Source organism: Sander lucioperca, chromosome 11 (assembly GCF_008315115.2).
Source record: "Sander lucioperca isolate FBNREF2018 chromosome 11, SLUC_FBN_1.2, whole genome shotgun sequence".
In the NCBI taxonomy this organism is placed as follows: domain Eukaryota; kingdom Metazoa; phylum Chordata; class Actinopteri; order Perciformes; family Percidae; genus Sander; species Sander lucioperca.
Window position 1 is genome coordinate 34,277,125 of NC_050183.1, and position 17,157 is coordinate 34,294,281.

Consider the following 17,157-nt stretch of genomic DNA (forward strand, 5'->3'; position numbering starts at 1 on the left):
AGGAGAATAGTGTATTGATAAATGCCCCTATAACAGATGGATAAATTTGTCTCGATCCTAAACGATTCATTACATTCTTTTTTAAGATTCAAGATTTGTTTATCTGCCCCGAGGGAGATTTGTCTTGAACAGAAAAGATGCCACATAAAAATACATATAATACAATACATACATGAACAGATACAATACATAATATAATAGATAAAATACAGTGTGCAACACAAGTGCAAACAAACACAAGTAAACACAATTACGCAGCTGCGTAGTTGTCCAGGTTGTAGCAGAGCAGCACCACTGGCAGCCCGTTAATCATTATTTATTGTAATGTTTTAAGCGAAAATGCTAAGCATCCCCAAGTTCCAGCTTTTTACTGTAATTGTGACGATTTTATACTTTTATTTGTCTTATGTGATAGCAAACTAAATATTTGTAGGTTTTGAAATACATTTGGGCTTTAATAAATTGTGATAGTAGCAATATCTCTGTGCCCAAAACGGCTTGGGTGCTGTGCCTAAGCCTTATAATGATAGGAAAAACCCTGCCTACTCTTCAGTTGACATTTCAAATGATTTTATCTTACTTTTGAAATGACTATTACGCTGCTTTCATCTTTTACACTTTGACTAGTCTCACTTTGCCAGACCTTGACCAGACTTCTTATCTAGTCTGCAGCCTTGCAAACTGTTGGCTGGTTGGTTTGTGTACAGCAACCATAGCAACGCACAGAGCTGACCACAAGCCTGCGGTAAAAACTCAGATTGAGACGCGTATTCCGAACGCGCTGTATACATGTCCAAAGAATGCCTCTAAAACCCAAATAATAGCGGAATCCCACGTCTTAATCAAAAAAATGCTATATTCGGAAAAAGGCCTCATTCGAAATATCCAACCGGAACATGCTGTTTCATTACCTGTATCCAATTTGGAATATTGTCATATTTGGAATAATAGTGGAATATTGGTGTGCATGTAAACATACTCACTGTTGCTGATTTACCCTGACACGTCTGGAGTTATTGATATGTAACTTACCACAATACTGTTGTACAGTAGGTGTACCACAATAATCTGGTACTGAGGTACCAAAAATGGTAAGCTGCAAGCTACATAAGGGTCTAGATGGACTCAACAGATTTGTTTAGCATATATTTATTGTAGGATATAGTTAGGGTTACACTCTCTGGCATTCATCTTTTATACAGTTGGTGCTCTCATCTCCCTGAAGACTTTTAATACATTTTAGAGATTACTGTTACAACTGGAGTATCAGATTTGCCATCAGATTTGGCTGTATCTGTTGGGTTAAGGTGGTATAGTCTGCAGAGTGTCTGGTAGGCCCAGACTTGACTTCTTTTCAGACAGATTGAACAACAGCTTCTCTCATTCCTCTGCTGTGGGCGTTTGGCCTGACCAGCTAACGTTAAAGGTACTAGTAGCAGCTGGACAGGACATACTCTGTACTCCATCGATGACCGAGGAAACATGGCTGGAGAGGAGGGTAGACAGAAGCAGGGGAGAAAGGCAGACAGATAAGGTGACCGAAGACACAAAGCTGTAGCAGGGCCAATTGTGTTTTTTCCCTTTTAAAACTGTTTTCTGTTCATTGAGCTTGGCTGATGGTAATAGTTCATGTGATAGGATTAGAACACTAATGACCGATGAAGGCGTTGTCTGCTATGTATCATCTTAAAGGTTTACTTTTTAAAGTTTATAGGTGATGTTATAGGTTCATAGATGTACTGTAAGTTATCATAGTGAAACAACTGTATGTCCTTAGATCATGATTGAGTCATTTGCGAAGATTTATGTGAGACTTCTATCAACTTCATCTAATGAAGTAAATTTATTTGAAAGCATCAATTGATTCTAAATTATTTGACAAAACACATAATCTCACTAATAAAGGCGGGAGTCTCTGTGAGTGAGTGACTCACTCTGTTCCGATCGGTTGTCCTAAACGGCTAAAGTAATTCGAACAGATCAAGTTTCAGTAGGCATCTGTGTTTTTCATCAGATAATGATGAAATATATCAGATAAAATCTTATGTGAAATCAGTTTGACTTAAATGACAAAATAATTGGTTTTGGGGGGACTAGATTAACTGAAAAGTATATTTGTAAAGGATATTTGACACGGGAATAAGATAAATTTAAGAAATAGCTGACAAATTGAGGGAGAAACATTTTGACCAAAAGTAATGACTAAAAGTTGACTAAAAAGTAATAACCTTTCATCAACTAAAACTGGAGTTGTCGATGCTGGTATTAGTAGTGGTAGAAGTAAAACTAATGACTAAGCAATCGGCCGTTCCAAACAGTCAAAACACTACATACTATAGGAAGTATAGTCATTCTTAGTATTTTAATGCAGAAATATTACATATTATATTACATATTATATCTTTAAGCTCAAAATTTCAAATTTGTTATAAGAGTGGCACCAGAGGAATGACCACAGCATCATAACTAGAGCTCACACCAGCCGTGATGTCAAATTGGGCCAGGGTCGTTAAGTGTGTGGACCAAGGCCTCTTCCCTACATCCTCCTTCCCTATTTAGAAGGGTTGTTTTCTTGCACCTCTTGTCAGCAACAAAGTGCTCAGTAGTAATCATGGTCAAAGAGGTTACCAAAATTGTCAGTAATCATCTTAAACCGTCTCCAAGGACAACGAATATCTATTTTCTGGGATTTCTTGCTCTTGAGCAAAGTATTAAACAGACTAACTAACTGATATTACCACTCTTAGTGTGCTTTACACCTACCTCGTATGGTCTGGTCTTTCTGACTTGTCAGTTTGATCCAAATCAAAATTACAGGTATGAAACCTCCCCGGGACCATGGCCCGGACCAAACAGCCGAAATTTGATCCGTCCAAAAGAGGTAGTCTTGGTCCGGATCAAACTGAACAATGGTCCCGCTAGTTTTGTAGACTGAAAGCATTTTTTTGGATGGTTCGGACTTTCGGACCAAATACAGAAAGTTCTGGCAGGCTATCGTCAGTCTGCAGGGTGAGACCAAAACTAACCGCATCAAATGTATACAATACAACAAAAACATGGACCATGGTCCGGTACCTTGGTTCGGAATTTTAGGTGTGAAAAGGCACAAAGACTCAGCAAAAACATTACTATGAAACTTTAAAAGCCCTACTCTTCTATCCATGTATCTATGTGGTACTCTTTCCCTCCACATGCCTGTCTTTTCTGTTGTATTATTAAGCAATCAGAACATTGCCCAAAGTGTATTGTAATCTTTTGGCGGTCTCCCAGAAAGAACTAGGTTTTTCTTTGTTTGTCTGGCAGTTGTTTGTTATTCTCCATGTGTGAGGGGAAAAAGTGAGTGCCCTCAGACAGAGTGTTTGTGGGAGTGAGGCTTGATGACATTGTTGGGCTTCGGTCCCTTGGGAGAAAAAGGGAGGGGGGGGTGGGGGTGTTAAAACATTGATGCACCGTAGGTTTTTGCCATTAAGCCTTGTCCTTTTATCACAATAGAAAGACCTTGCCATGTTTTAATATATGTATGCTACCAAAACAGTTTCTAAGATAATCTATCTGGGCTTGGAGTGATTCACAAGCAACAAGAGACAACACAAAGTCCAGGTTGAGACAGCTGTTAAGGGCTTGGGATTTGTCTCGAGAGACAAATATGGTAACAATAAAGCCTCTGTTTTTTCTCACAACAAGGAGAGGGGAGCTATGCCATACATAATCTCTGGCTTTATGCTGATGTAACATAGGCTTATTGGACAGCACGGAAAGAGAAAACAATATCTATATGTTCAGAGCAAAAAGAAAAAGTCCCCTTAGCTGTACCCCCATGTTGAGGTACTGTGTTTTTGGAGTCAGTTGGGGGAGAATTTAACATTGTTATCTAGCTGTCTTTCACTTAGACTTTAATGATTTCCAAATGTTCCATCTGATTGCTATTGGCAACCTTTGCGTGTTTGGCGTTATGTGTTTGAAATGTGAGCGGGTCTTGGCTGGCACAAGGCTGTGGGGTAAAATACAAGGTCTGACCCCGTGGAAAAACCTGGCTACGGACATTCTCATAGTATACATGACACTAATGGAAAAGAGCTGTTTGGTACCTCACTCAAACCGTAGCACTGTTTTTGTGCCACTCTGACTTCATGTGAGATGGGTGTATACTTGTGTATCTGCAAGTTACACCCTGAATGTGTTTAAGTGGGTTGTGCAGATACGCTTTGAATATGCTTAAGTGGGTCATACAGATGTAGAACGTAAAGAACAATCTCAGGATGTGGTGAAGTTTGTTAACCACCTGAAAGCTTGTGGCTGAAAAGGAAGTTCCATATCATGCAAGAACAAATGCAGATCTTAAGTGTGATCCTGTAATCATCAGTGCATCTTTGTTTTAGTCAGGTAGCCCAGATCACTGAACTGTTCATTACAGCTGACTATGCAGTAGACAAAACACTGACTGAGACCCAACAGACTGAGTTTCAGTGTCCATACACCATGCTGAGTGCTGCTTTGCTTGATTGACCGGGATCAGTTACTGTTGTTTGTAGTCGTGGCTGCTGTGATGTCGGTGACTAAAATGAGAGCACCTACAAAGAGTTAAAGGGAGATAATAAGCATCCATAACCATCCGTCCCTCTTTGCTAGTAATGCACCAATTTGGAATTTCATGGCTGATAAAGATTATATATAGATATTATCATAACTGATCACATTACTTAAACAATTGCCATAACGAGAAGCCACCTGTTTTTTTTCCCATTGTAAGATTTTTTTAAATCAAGTTAGATAGACAGATAGAAAAATGGGAAATTCCGGTGTTACAGCAGCAAAAATATCAGACACATCACACATACAGAATATACATGAAGTAAAAGGATACAATATACATGAAATAATGATAGGATAGAATATAATAAGCCTAGTTATATATATATATATAATATATATAATAAGCCTAGTTATAATAAGAAAGCCATTTTTTACAGACATTGTTATTTATCTTTTCTTCTCTTAAAAGGACACTGCACCCATTTAGCATTGCACTTCTATAACATTGTCGATAAAAATCAATGCAGCAGAACCAGAGATATTATCTTTTTGCATGCATCCTCTTCCTGTCAAAATCTGGCACCTACATTAGCCTCAATGCAAATATCGACTGCCGATGGTCTTGTTGGAGATCCGGTTTATAGTAGCAGCTGATGTAGCCTTGAGATAAGGAGGATACAGAGGCCTGGTAAACTCCCTTATTTCTAACTCCAAAACACCAGGTTTCAGAAATTTCTTTTTCAGAGACATCAGAGATTTTCAAACTTGTAGTCTTCAGCCCCAACCAACACTGACTCAAGTGACATCACATGAGGACATTTATCAAATTAAAAGGAGTTCTGTTTTTTGCAACAAGGAATGCCTTATCTTTATAGGATGTAAGGAAAAGGTGCCGTTAGTGTTAATCACAATGGTCACGGAAATAAGTCAGTCAAAAAAGAAATTCTCAAAGTGTAAACCCTCTCGCGTGACTTTTTTAAAACCCATTTGCAATGGTGATTTGCTCATTTGTTACGTTTTGTGAGACCTATCAGATACATCTGCTTCAGCAGTTTTGATTGTTTACTGAGATCGCTGTACAGTAGTACTATATGACATATAGAGAGTTGGCCAGTGTGAACTGGATCATTCCTGTAGACCATGCTTTGTCCAGGATCTTGTCACATCTTCGAGGCAACTAGTGGCTAAGTGGCTAACTAAGGCCAGCTAATAGTTAGTTACAGGCTTTACAAGACAGAGTGCAAAATTTGACCATTTAAGGAATATAAAAACTTGAAATTGCCTTAAGAGAATTTTAATTGGAATGCTGTGTGTTGATTATATGTTTTAAAGGTTACTTTGCTTATAAGGGGTTAGACTGAGAGATGCTTCATTGTCCAGAAGAACAAACTACATTATAGACTAAAGGACTGAAAAAGTGCATTTGCTGAATTATTCTGGTAATGTATAATTTGTTAGTAATTGTTGCTTTTCAGAATGGGGACTTACTGTACTTGTAAAAAACATGCACCTCATTAAATGGGTATTTAGTGTTAAATAGTCTAATGAGACTACCATCACCAACACCACACATCAATACAAAGGACATTATGAATGGTACATTTCTCAGAAAGACTAGCATTTTGTATTTGTTGTTCTACGTGTTGAAAATAAAATGTCTGACTCTTTTCTGGAGTAGATTATTACGGTACATTACTGGGTTCACTACAAGAAAGAGCTCATACATGATTTACATAAATAAGTCAACATCTTGTGAGACATGCCATTTGAATCCCTGCACATACTTCATATCATTATTAAAGTATTTCTGATTCTGATTCTGATTCATACAGTTGTCTTCTCTTCACTGCAGGGCCATTGTTTCGCAGCCCATGTGAGCTGCTGCCGGTGGGGATGGGACACCCTGTACAGGCCACGTTAAGGAGCTTCACCGCCCTGTCAGGCTGTGCCAGCAGGGGCACCACGAGCCTCCCTCAAGAGGTCCACATCATCAACCTGAGGGGACATGTTCCAGACGGACCAGACAACAGCCCAGCTGAAGTGAGTCACCCTTAGTAAAAGTTAACTTGAGTTATATTGTCTACCACCATTATTAACTCTTCAAAATAAAAACAGTCAAGATTAGACTTTGAACTACAATAGTACATAGTGAAGCACTAAACAATTCTCTAAACCAATATTTACTATCAGTATAGGCAGAGAGTTGTGTATTGCTTTTTCAAGATTAACAATATAGTCAAGTAAGATATGATTTGCCTTCCATGTCGTCTTATCTTCTGGGGACTTTATTGTTTAGCCTGATAAAGAGTGCTGCATTTGACATTTCCACCGCCCTTGTTTGCTCTATTTTTAACCAATGACTCTGAAAATGGCTGCCAGTCCTTTTCCCTTTTGCTTAGAGGAAGCTTCTTGCCCAAAGTGAGGTATTAAAGGCCCGGTGACAGTGAGTGGTACAGTGAAATTCATCCAAAAATTAGAGCCAAAACTAGAGGCTTGTTGATGAAGGATTATCGCATGGCTAGTTTGTAAACTATTCTATTTAATGAGCTAGTGGCTTACACGCTTACAAGGCAGGAACATGCTTATGTTTGTTCCTGGGTTCTTTGTATTTTTTTGTACTGCACTGTTTACTCCCCCTTGGAATATTGTTAATCATTTCCATTTCCATTATTATTTAAATGGATTAATCATTAATGGCGCGGTCATTAACGGGACATTAAGTTTGCACTGTTTATTCAAGGGACATATTTGCACCATGTCTCATACTTGTCTAAAGGCCATGCCTCTTGTGTTGAGCAGTTAATACTCTGACAGTAAGGGTTAATTAAAAGAAATGGTGCAACACAGCTAACAAGCTATGATAACCTCCTCCATTTTGGACTCTCCGGTTCTCTATTCCCTCAGAGGTAAGCAAATGGTGCAAGTTTGAGCGTCAAAATTCACCAAAGTTGAACTTGACATGAACAAAATGCGTAAATTTACTTCACCATGTCGGCAAGATTTTGTTGAAAACCTTTGCCATTTTAAATGCTATTGTAACCGAGATTTAACACATCATAAATATCTGTGTCAATTGTTATTGGAGGCTTCACTGGGTACAGTAAAATAAACATGTTCCAGACGTCATGATTTAATTTTTTCGTGCACCTAAACACCAAGGCAAATTCCTTTTATTTGAAAACCTACTTGGCAATTAACCTGGTTCTGATTCTGATGACCAGATGGGCTTCCCTTACCTTACCTTTGACTTTCTAGAGAGTGAAAAACAAGACAGCGATTAGTCATTTAAATGTCTGCACTGAGGTATTTTCCAACCACTTATTTGTTTTTTAACAAGACCTCTTTAGTGCGCTCATTCAAACTGTCAGCACATCTCCTGATAGTGTTCCATAAGTTGATGTCGGTTTTGAAACCACTCCCTGTCTTCAGGTGTTATACAGAATGTCTCATGGCAGGTCTCCTCAACGTTAGCCATAGTTTGAAGATGAATCACAGGCCCACGGCCTTTAAAAACGCTTTATCTGGATTTTAAACTGTCCCACGTTCCCACCCCCCTCAGTCACAGCAGTGTGAAAAGGAGCATGTATAGACTTGCCATTGCAATTTTGCTGCTGATGTAGGCTTAAACGTTGCCAAGGCCAAACATACAGAAACAGTGCGTGTGAGTATGATGCATCAGCAGGTAAATACAGAAATGACTGGTTTCAGTGCTGTGCTTGTTCTGGGGCTTTACTACATGAACTTAAATTATATATTTATGTGATCATAACAATGAGAAGGATTTGTCTTCTGTTGTATGTTTACTCCACACAATGTATGGTTGAGGAGTTAAAGCAGTTACAGTTTAATTTAATTATTTGATTACAATCTTGTCATTATGTAGGGCTGAGCAGGAGTTTGTTTCAGCATTGACATCGCAATGGATGCATGTGCAAAAGACACATTGCAAAGGATGCAATGTAATAAGGCAAATTGGGCCCAACATGGTACAATGCATACCCTGTCTGCACATTGAGTAACCAGTCATCTTTTATGGGGCAGATTGTTGAATGCAAGTTTAAGTCAGTAACAGTAAGGATTTTTGACATAAATGACAATATTTCTTTTTTTCTGTCTTTAAACTTGTTTCAACAAGGACGCTTCCAAAGTAAAACAATCTTAACCATATTTTCACTGCTCTTGAAGCTGTCACAACCCTTAAGCCTGGCTGTCTATATCTTATTTTCACTTGCTCTCAAGAGACCCTTCTGTTGGTAGTGATGGACCAAATAATGGTTCAAGAGCTGGTAAAAGTCTGGTGGTAAGTCTGATTATTTTGTCAAATGTAATATTTTTTAGTCTTCTACATAGTTTATTTATTTAAATGTACGTGCATGAAATACATACATGAAATGAAACCAATTTGGACACTGGCCACCTGAAGTCTAAATCTTTGTCTTTTGGCTCTGTACTTGCATCTTAAAAAATTGCCACATTTACTTTACATTGTTATTTTCTTCTTTGTTAACAGCTGTATGGAATAATTAGCTGCGTAAATGACCACTCCCAGTATAACTGTAATAGATAGTCCATTAAAACCTTTAGTTTGGGGTCTGTGAAATTCATCTCTTCACGTCAATTTATCCAGCTGTTGGTAACCCATCACCTCCATGGTCAAGTGAGGACTTTTGCGGAGGAGGCAGAAATCCAGCTGTCTGTTCCCCTGCCTACAGCCTTGGCTGCAGAAGGTCACTCCAGCTCTGGTTGAGATTAGGTGGCCTAGCGTTCCGTAGTAAAGGTTTCTGCTTGTGATAAGATAAGATTCCCTCTCCCACTCTGGTCCTTGATTGCATTTCCATTTAGGTCGTGGGCACAGATTGGCCTGTTCGGACACAAGCAGCCTCTTCCTAAGTGCTTAGTCTTCAACAAGACTGTGTTGGATGGCACACAGTGCGTCAGACTGTGGTCTCATTGACATGATCTGCCCCTGATCTGTCATCTTTGGTGACAGGAGGAGGCGATAATTCAGTGTAAAAAAAGGATTACAATTTGAAACAAATCTGTAAATGTTTAACATCCTTGGCAACATTTGGACAAGGGAGCTTTGAACTAAGAGGCTGTGAAAAAGGACCACGGTGCTCTTTATATTTATCCTTGACCAATGCAAGTCTAAAGTGTTAAACTGATTCCTCATTTTCTAAAGCAAATTGAAAGCAAATAAAGTTGGAAGTAAGGAGGTTTATCTCTTCCAGTGGAAGGTTTCTTGAACTTGCTTTCTAAAAACAAACCATAAACTCCAAACAGTAACACCTTTAGCCTTGAAAGGTGTCTCTGAAATGTTTATAGCTTGCTCATTTTTGAAGGAAAATAGTTTGGATTTACAAAAGTTACAGTGGATTCCAACAGCATCCCAGTTTCATGGGAAAATAAAATGATTACATAAACTTCTCAAACCACTCTTAGCAGCATAATCCATTTCTCCTCTGTCCATCCGCATGCTCAGTTTGAGCTAATCACTCATATCTTTGCTAAAATATGGCTGTGTATACAACTAGATTTGTTGCCAGTGAGTATTTTGGTATTTTTGGAAAAGTGGGGCTAGGACCACAAACAATAACCTCTTTGGTGAATATAATTAACTCAAACTTGAATGTTAAATTCATATATGTTGAATTGTTCAGACTGCCAGTCCAAATCAGTTTTTGGGCATATCCAGATTGTAGATGGACAGCAAAAGACCACATGAAATGTGATTTTTCCCAATTGGATCCAAACCACGTTTGGAGGTGGTTTAAAATGTGATTCCAATCAGATTTCTACAGATGCGTCTTATTCCAGACGCTCTGGCCGCTCAAATTACAAATAGTCTTTTGCGTCCCTCGCAACGCAACACACAGCAACGTCAAATCCAGAGTAATAAAAGTGCTAAGCAGAATCCATAGAAGACAACATGGAGGAGAACAATTGTCCAGGGACTGATGTCTGCTTGTCTGTGATTGTTTGGAGGGCAAAATGATGGTAAAAAAGATATAATTTAAATATATTATACCCATTACAATCTCAGTAACGCAAGTTACAACGCATTTTAACCCAATATTTAGTGGTGTTTTTATTGTTTGTTTTTTTAATTCACCAACACCGCGAAACATTTCAGCACAGAAAAAAGTCAGCGAGTGTTATTTCCTGTTGCTGGAATTCGGTGGTTGAAATGACTGCAGAGACAGATACATTTGCGAGAGGGACATTATTTTCAGGAGTTTTTTACGCTGCATTAAAGCGAGGTGCTGTCCCGTCACTGTTGGGACAACATCTGTGTCCCAACAGGTAACGGTATGCCAGAGTAGGCAGCAGTTTGTCCAAGCAGCTGACATGTAAATATTAGCATTACATTTAACAGAGGTGGAAAGTATAACTATACTGTACTTCAATACAATTGTAAGGTAGGCTACTTTTAATTGAGTATTTTCATTTTCTCCTACTTTATAGGCTACTTCTAGAGTTAAGTAGGCTATTGTACGTTTTACTTCACTATTTATTTTAAAGTTTTAGTTACTTTGCAGATTCAGATTAATAATACAAAATATTATGAATAAATTATGATGTATTAAAATGGATAAAGATGAGACTTTGTTGATCCTGTGGTGAGATTCACAAGCTACCTGCCAAGTCATAGCCTACTTCCGCTGTTATTTTGGTGAAAGTAACTCAAAAGTAACGCAAAAGTAGTGTAAAGCATTACGATTCAGAGACAGTAATATTGTAATATAACTAATTACTCTCAAATGACAGTGACTAGTAATCTATAATGTATTACATTTTGGAAGTAACTTGCCCAACACTGCCAACAACTGGGCTCAAATGCAGTATTTAATTCCCTGGTTACTGTTCGTGATGTCCACCAGTGAGCAAATTATTGCGTCCTTATTGTTGTAGTACTGAAACATGGCAGGTGGAAAACAAATATTGTTTAAGTTTTGAACAATTCATTTAATGCAAAACCCTGATAAAGTCAGAAATTCACATCATCATTTGGCATGACAGTGTTGGTCGGTCAGTTGGTTGGTCGGTCCACCACTTACAGACTGAAATATCTCAAAAACTATTGGGTGGATTGCCATGACATTTTGTACTGACTTTCATGGTCCCCAGATGATATATCCTAATGACTATGGTGATCATCTGTCTTTTCCTCAAGTGCTACTTGCTCTTTTAAAGGTTGTTTTTTACTGAAATGTCTCAACAACTGTTGGACGAATTGCCATAAAATCCTGCACACATGGCCCCCTCAGGATGAATTGCAACAACCTTGGTGATCCATTAACTTTTCAACTAGCGCCATTATATGGTTAAAAATGAAATTGTTCTCTTTGGTTGATGACCAAATACTTGAAAAACACATGGCATTCCCATCAGCTTCAGCTGTTGCAAATGTTAGCAGTTAACATAATACTTGCTTAAAATCAGCATGTTAGCATTGTTATTGTGAGCATGTTAGCATGTTATATTAGCATTTAGCTCAAAGCCTTACAGAGCCACTAGCTTAGCTGTAGATTCTTGTTAGAACACTGGAAATATCTTGTTAGAAACTGATTCCAGTGGGTAGTTGAGGAGAAATGTAATGTTTCAAGAATTTTTTTTCTTGACTAGTCAGTGGTGCCTTGGTCCAGTTAGTTGAAGACAGAACAATGCCCACCATGGCTAATTTGCAATTTTAAACAAATCTTTTGGTCTTTTTTTTTTTTTTTATCATACTCTGGATTTTTACTCAATGTTTCTTTTAGACAGTGGGCCATTTGTTTCATACATTCCTAGCTCTCCTTTTTCATAACATGACACTGTACGGACACTGGCTCACCTGGACAATAATTTATGTTTTTATTTCTGAAGTGTTATTCACATTTGTCTGAAGAAAAGAGTGATGATTTCCTCAGCTTCAGTGGTCCTGATCAAAGTAACAGAAGCCCCTTTTCTCTCTAATACCCATGTGGGCCTCAAAATGTAAGACTGCCAAGGCTGAGAGCCAGTATCCTGGAATAGGACTAGTAGGACTGTTTGGGGTTGGCAAGTCATAGTAAAGCCTGTAGTGCCAGGTTGGGGCTTTGTGTATCTGTGGGTAGTGATTTCCTCAAATAATGGTAGAATAATTTAAACAATTTAACAGAATTCACTTAGATTATTTAAAAAGATCTAATCTTCTAGAGCAAGTGAACAAATTAGAGTTACAGTCAAGAGTGGACTGTGCTGTAGACTAGAATTGAAATTCCATCCAAGCTTTAAACCCTCTGGGATTTTGAGGCAAAATATCTTTTTGTCGGTTGACTATTGACCTGAAGGTGTTGGTGTTTTGCCACTTAAGCTCTACCAAAACGATGACCTCATCCTGAAGTGTTATTTTCTGTTCCCCCAGCTTTAGTTCAACGGTGTAGGTATCAAGTTAGAACAAATTTCCATATGTTCCTTCTGTCACATGCTAAAGTGGCCTTTTGCACCCTGCTAACAAACCATCACCACATGTGTGTAAATGCAGAACTTGGCATTATGGCAGATGCTAGTTCCCCAATTGCTGCAAAGTGTAGAGCAAAAATAAGCAACTCAAAACAAGAGGCCTGTCTGGGGATGCTGTCGGATGATAGGGTAAGAAATAAACATAAGGGGCGGGTGATATCTCAAATCTGCCATCTTTCTCTAATCAGTTTACCAAAGGCAAACATCAAACACAGCCACTGGCTCTGAATCAGGGTGAGGTAGAGCAGATGATTGTTTTATCAGCTGGAATTCGCAGATATCACGACTGTGTGAGTGACTAGCTGGAGGAGCTCACTGGTCACAAACAGCTGGCGAGAGCACAGTGTCAGATAAGAGTAGAGCTCACACACAAGACAAACTGCACACACAAAGCGCACAATGTTTTTATTTAAACTTGATTTTGGGCTTCTGTATGGCCTCACAATGCTATCCAATGTCATACAGTTATTGCTCAATAGGACAATTTTTTTTCTCCTGGGAGTTCTCCTGATGTGAATACATTTTGTCATAAAGGTGGAACATCCAAAGTTACAGAGAAATGTAGGAAGTGCTCAAATCAAAATGAGACTTAGCCAGGGCTAACAACATCAGCCCCACAGCTAATTCACTGCCTGTGTGGCCATTGAAATTGAAGTGATATTACAAACCATTAGGCTATTTGTGCCTGCCAACACATATTACCAGTGAAATGAAAGTACCAACATCGTCAGTTGGAACAATCACAGCAGAGAAACGAATAAAACTTCTTTTTGGAAATTTTGTTTTTAAAAAAATTGATTTTATTTTATTATTAGATGTTATCTTGGTCTGTCTTCCTGACCCCATCTCCACGCCTTGATGCTGTGTTATAGTCTTCAGCATGTTCTGCCATTCTGCCATATCACTCAAGGATTGCTATCCAGAAGTCCAATCTCTCTTTGACGTCTTTCCAGGCTGTTTTCTTGCAGTTTGACATTGAGCTGAGTGCAGACTGATTACCATCACAGTTCAGGGGAAAGGCTCCAGGTAGCATCCCCATCGCACTCAAATATGTGGGTGGCACTGATAAGAACGGTCAAAAGGTTTTGGTCCGGCTCCCCTTCCCTTTCGTACACCCTCAGTGATCCAGAAAGAACCAAGATCCAGACAGACAAGACACACGCACATACACACACATCAGATAACACACTATGATTGGTCCCAGCCATTGTGCCTTTCTCCTCTTAAAGCCATGACTTTTCAGTTCTTAGCCAGCCCTTTCTTTTCAACTTTTGTAATGTTCCAGGGTTTAACATGCAGAAGTTTATCTATCCAGTGAAGTGTTGTTTTTTGTTAATATCTTGGATATGGATCTATTTTAACCCATCCTGTCTCCTATTTAAAATATGCAAGCCAGTAGTTGTTATTCAGACATTGTTACGTTTTATGTCATGGAATACATTGTGCTTTCTTTGATAATTATTTCCTGGGAGGGTGAGTGTGTTCCTAGATTAGTCCTACTTTTTAGCTAATTAAAGGATGTTTTGCGTTTTCTCTGAATCAACAGGCATCATTAGGCGCTTTATCAGCTCTGTCAATAAAGGAAACTGCAAGGACACTGATACTGAGCTCTGACTGCAGGGTTTCTGCTGTTTACACTGTTAGGCGCATATAGTAAGTATTGCATTACAATGTTGAGGCGCAATGTTTATGAAGCACACTTTAAACTTAGTGTGATTTAGTTGGCTTGAAAAGTCATGAAATTGCAACCACATGCCCAAGACAGGACAAAGAAATCAAGCATTACAATTACATTGTCACAGGGGCATCAGTACGTTCTAAATCTAACCATGTGGTTTTGTTATAAAATAAAGGCTTGTGTATGATTTATCATTTGTTTTTCTTTGTTCCCATTTGGTGCGTTTTGTTGTTGAAGCTGATTTAAAGCTTTAAACTGTATTGTTTCTTTTTTAACATTTCAATTGTTTACACATGCTACCACCACTAATGGTATGCTCTCTGACAGGCCTTGCTTATCCTGCTACAGCTGTCGTCCCTTGTGTGGAGTGTAATTTCAGTAACGTGATAGGTCTAGACAAGCTTCCATCCGTGGCTGCTGGCAAATACGCCCATAACTGTAATGGACACTGGACCCCCAAATCCCTGTGCCAGCCTCCTGATAATCAATCAGGCGTGGCCTCCTGCTCCTGGCAGACCCTCTCTGCATGGTCCCATGAAGGTAGCTGCAAGAGGGACAACTCAGCGCCACCTGATCCTTGCAAACACTATTCAAGGCACTTTGATGCCTGGCGTTTCTGCACCTCTTCTCTCCACACCATGGCTGTGTGACAAGGTCTGTTGCTATGCTCACCAGTCTTACCAAACCTCATGATGGCAACTCCCTGGGCAGAGATGCACACCAGCTGTTGCTGCTTACATTCTGCAACCCAGCTCTGGTTAGAACTGATCTAGCTAGGTATTATCAGTGTTTACTTGCTAAACCTTGAATAACAGCAGATAATAACCACAGTTTTCTCTTTTTCACCATCAGTTCCTCCTGGCCCTTCCTCTCCTCAGTGCTCTGTTTATGCCTATGTTTTCAGGTGACTCATGTCTTCTGGAAATGTTTCTGTCTGGGTTTAAAATTCCTCTTCTTTTACAACGCTCTACCTCACTCTTATTCTTCTTCTGACTCTCTCTTCCATTTCTTAAAGCCAGGACCTCAAAGCCAAGCCAGGTATGATTATATCTTGGTTGTTGTTATTCTCAGAGGAGCGATGCAAATGCTTTTTCCAGAGTCTGGACTAAGGGGGAAGCAAATATAAAAAAAGAAATGAAAGCAGTGAATCTGTTTGTTTGGATCACCATCCAGTTTGCCTTATAGATAACTGCTCAGTAATTTCTTCCATTTTCTTTAATCAGAGGTACTTTTCACTTTCATCGACCACATCACTAAACACTCGTTTGTGTTGCTCTCCTCCAGGGCTTACATCTGTGGAAGACTGATAATTAGGCTTTGATGCCTCATGTTCACTCTGTCTATGCTGTCGGTTTCTCTTGGTAAATGGCTTTATGCAGCATCACAGTGACAAGTCCTTGAACGCAGAGTTGTGCCAGAAGATAAAAATCACACTTTACTGGAAATAGAAGATCTCTTCTAAGGGAGACAGGAGCCTAGCATGCAGTTGGCTTATATAAGCATTGTGTGCATGTGTGAGAGAGATACAGAGCAATGCTTTTCATATATTGCCTACTGACAAGATAATTGCGAATTTTCGGACCAATATGCCAGGTTGAATGGTAATTATAGTCTATAAATTAAACTGCAGGCATGTATTTGTGGTCTGCATAGCACTAAACAAGATACTGTAGGCTTGTGGAGTTTTAAAGTTCATTGTTGACCTTGGAAACAGCAGATTGACAAAACAATTTTACATGAAGGCTAATTTAATAGCTGTTCTTGAGCTTATCAGTAGATGGAGTTTGATCCGTTTTCCGAAAATTGTAGGTATGCAATTTTTTAATGAGCAATTGAAAGGGACAGGATTCTTTTGGAAATTATACGTATTTGCTATATTTCTGAGAGTTAAATGATTTATATGAAACTAGAGCCAACAACCTATTACCTTAGCTTAGCATGAAGACTGAAATCAGGGGGAAACAGCTAGCCTGGCTCTGTCCAAAAGTGACAAAACTGCCTACCAGCACCTCAGTTATAAATCCCGGTTATTACCTGTTGTAAGTCGGTATATTTCTAGACTATTTTTTTTTTTTCGGGGAATAATATACTGTAACTATTTCTTGGCTCAGCCAGTGACTCCAGGTGTTTCTGCACATTACTTGTCGACCCAACTGTAGCGACAAGATAGGTAAATTAAAGTTGTTCCAGCAAAATCAACTGTAGCCAAATAAAAATAATGGACGGAGCTTCCTGGTCTGAAAGGTGAAGACGATGCGGAAGTGCCTTAAATCTGCATTCTATCTCATTTGCAGAATGGGGCGACTCCACTGGTTTTTAAAAAGAAGTCAGCTTGTAAAGTCTATGAGAACATGTACCTACTTCTCACTTGATTTATTGCCTCAGTAAACATTTTCATAATTAGTTTATGTTCTCAATCACTAGTTTCAAGTCTTTTTCAATACAGTATGATGTTTAGTTTG

The 17,157-nt window shown here is 38.9% G+C and overlaps 1 protein-coding gene across 3 annotated transcripts in view; it reads left to right on the top strand.

Annotated features, from left to right (window-relative positions):
• tgfbr3 (transforming growth factor, beta receptor III) overlaps positions 1-17,157 on the top strand; it is an 86,340-nt gene that overhangs the window by 27,290 nt on the left and 41,893 nt on the right. For all 3 annotated transcript variants that reach the window (XM_031318225.2, XM_036007239.1, XM_036007238.1), the window contains one exon: positions 6,386-6,573. In XM_031318225.2, coding sequence (XP_031174085.1) covers positions 6,386-6,573 — 188 coding nt within the window. The remainder of the gene's footprint in view (positions 1-6,385; positions 6,574-17,157) is intronic.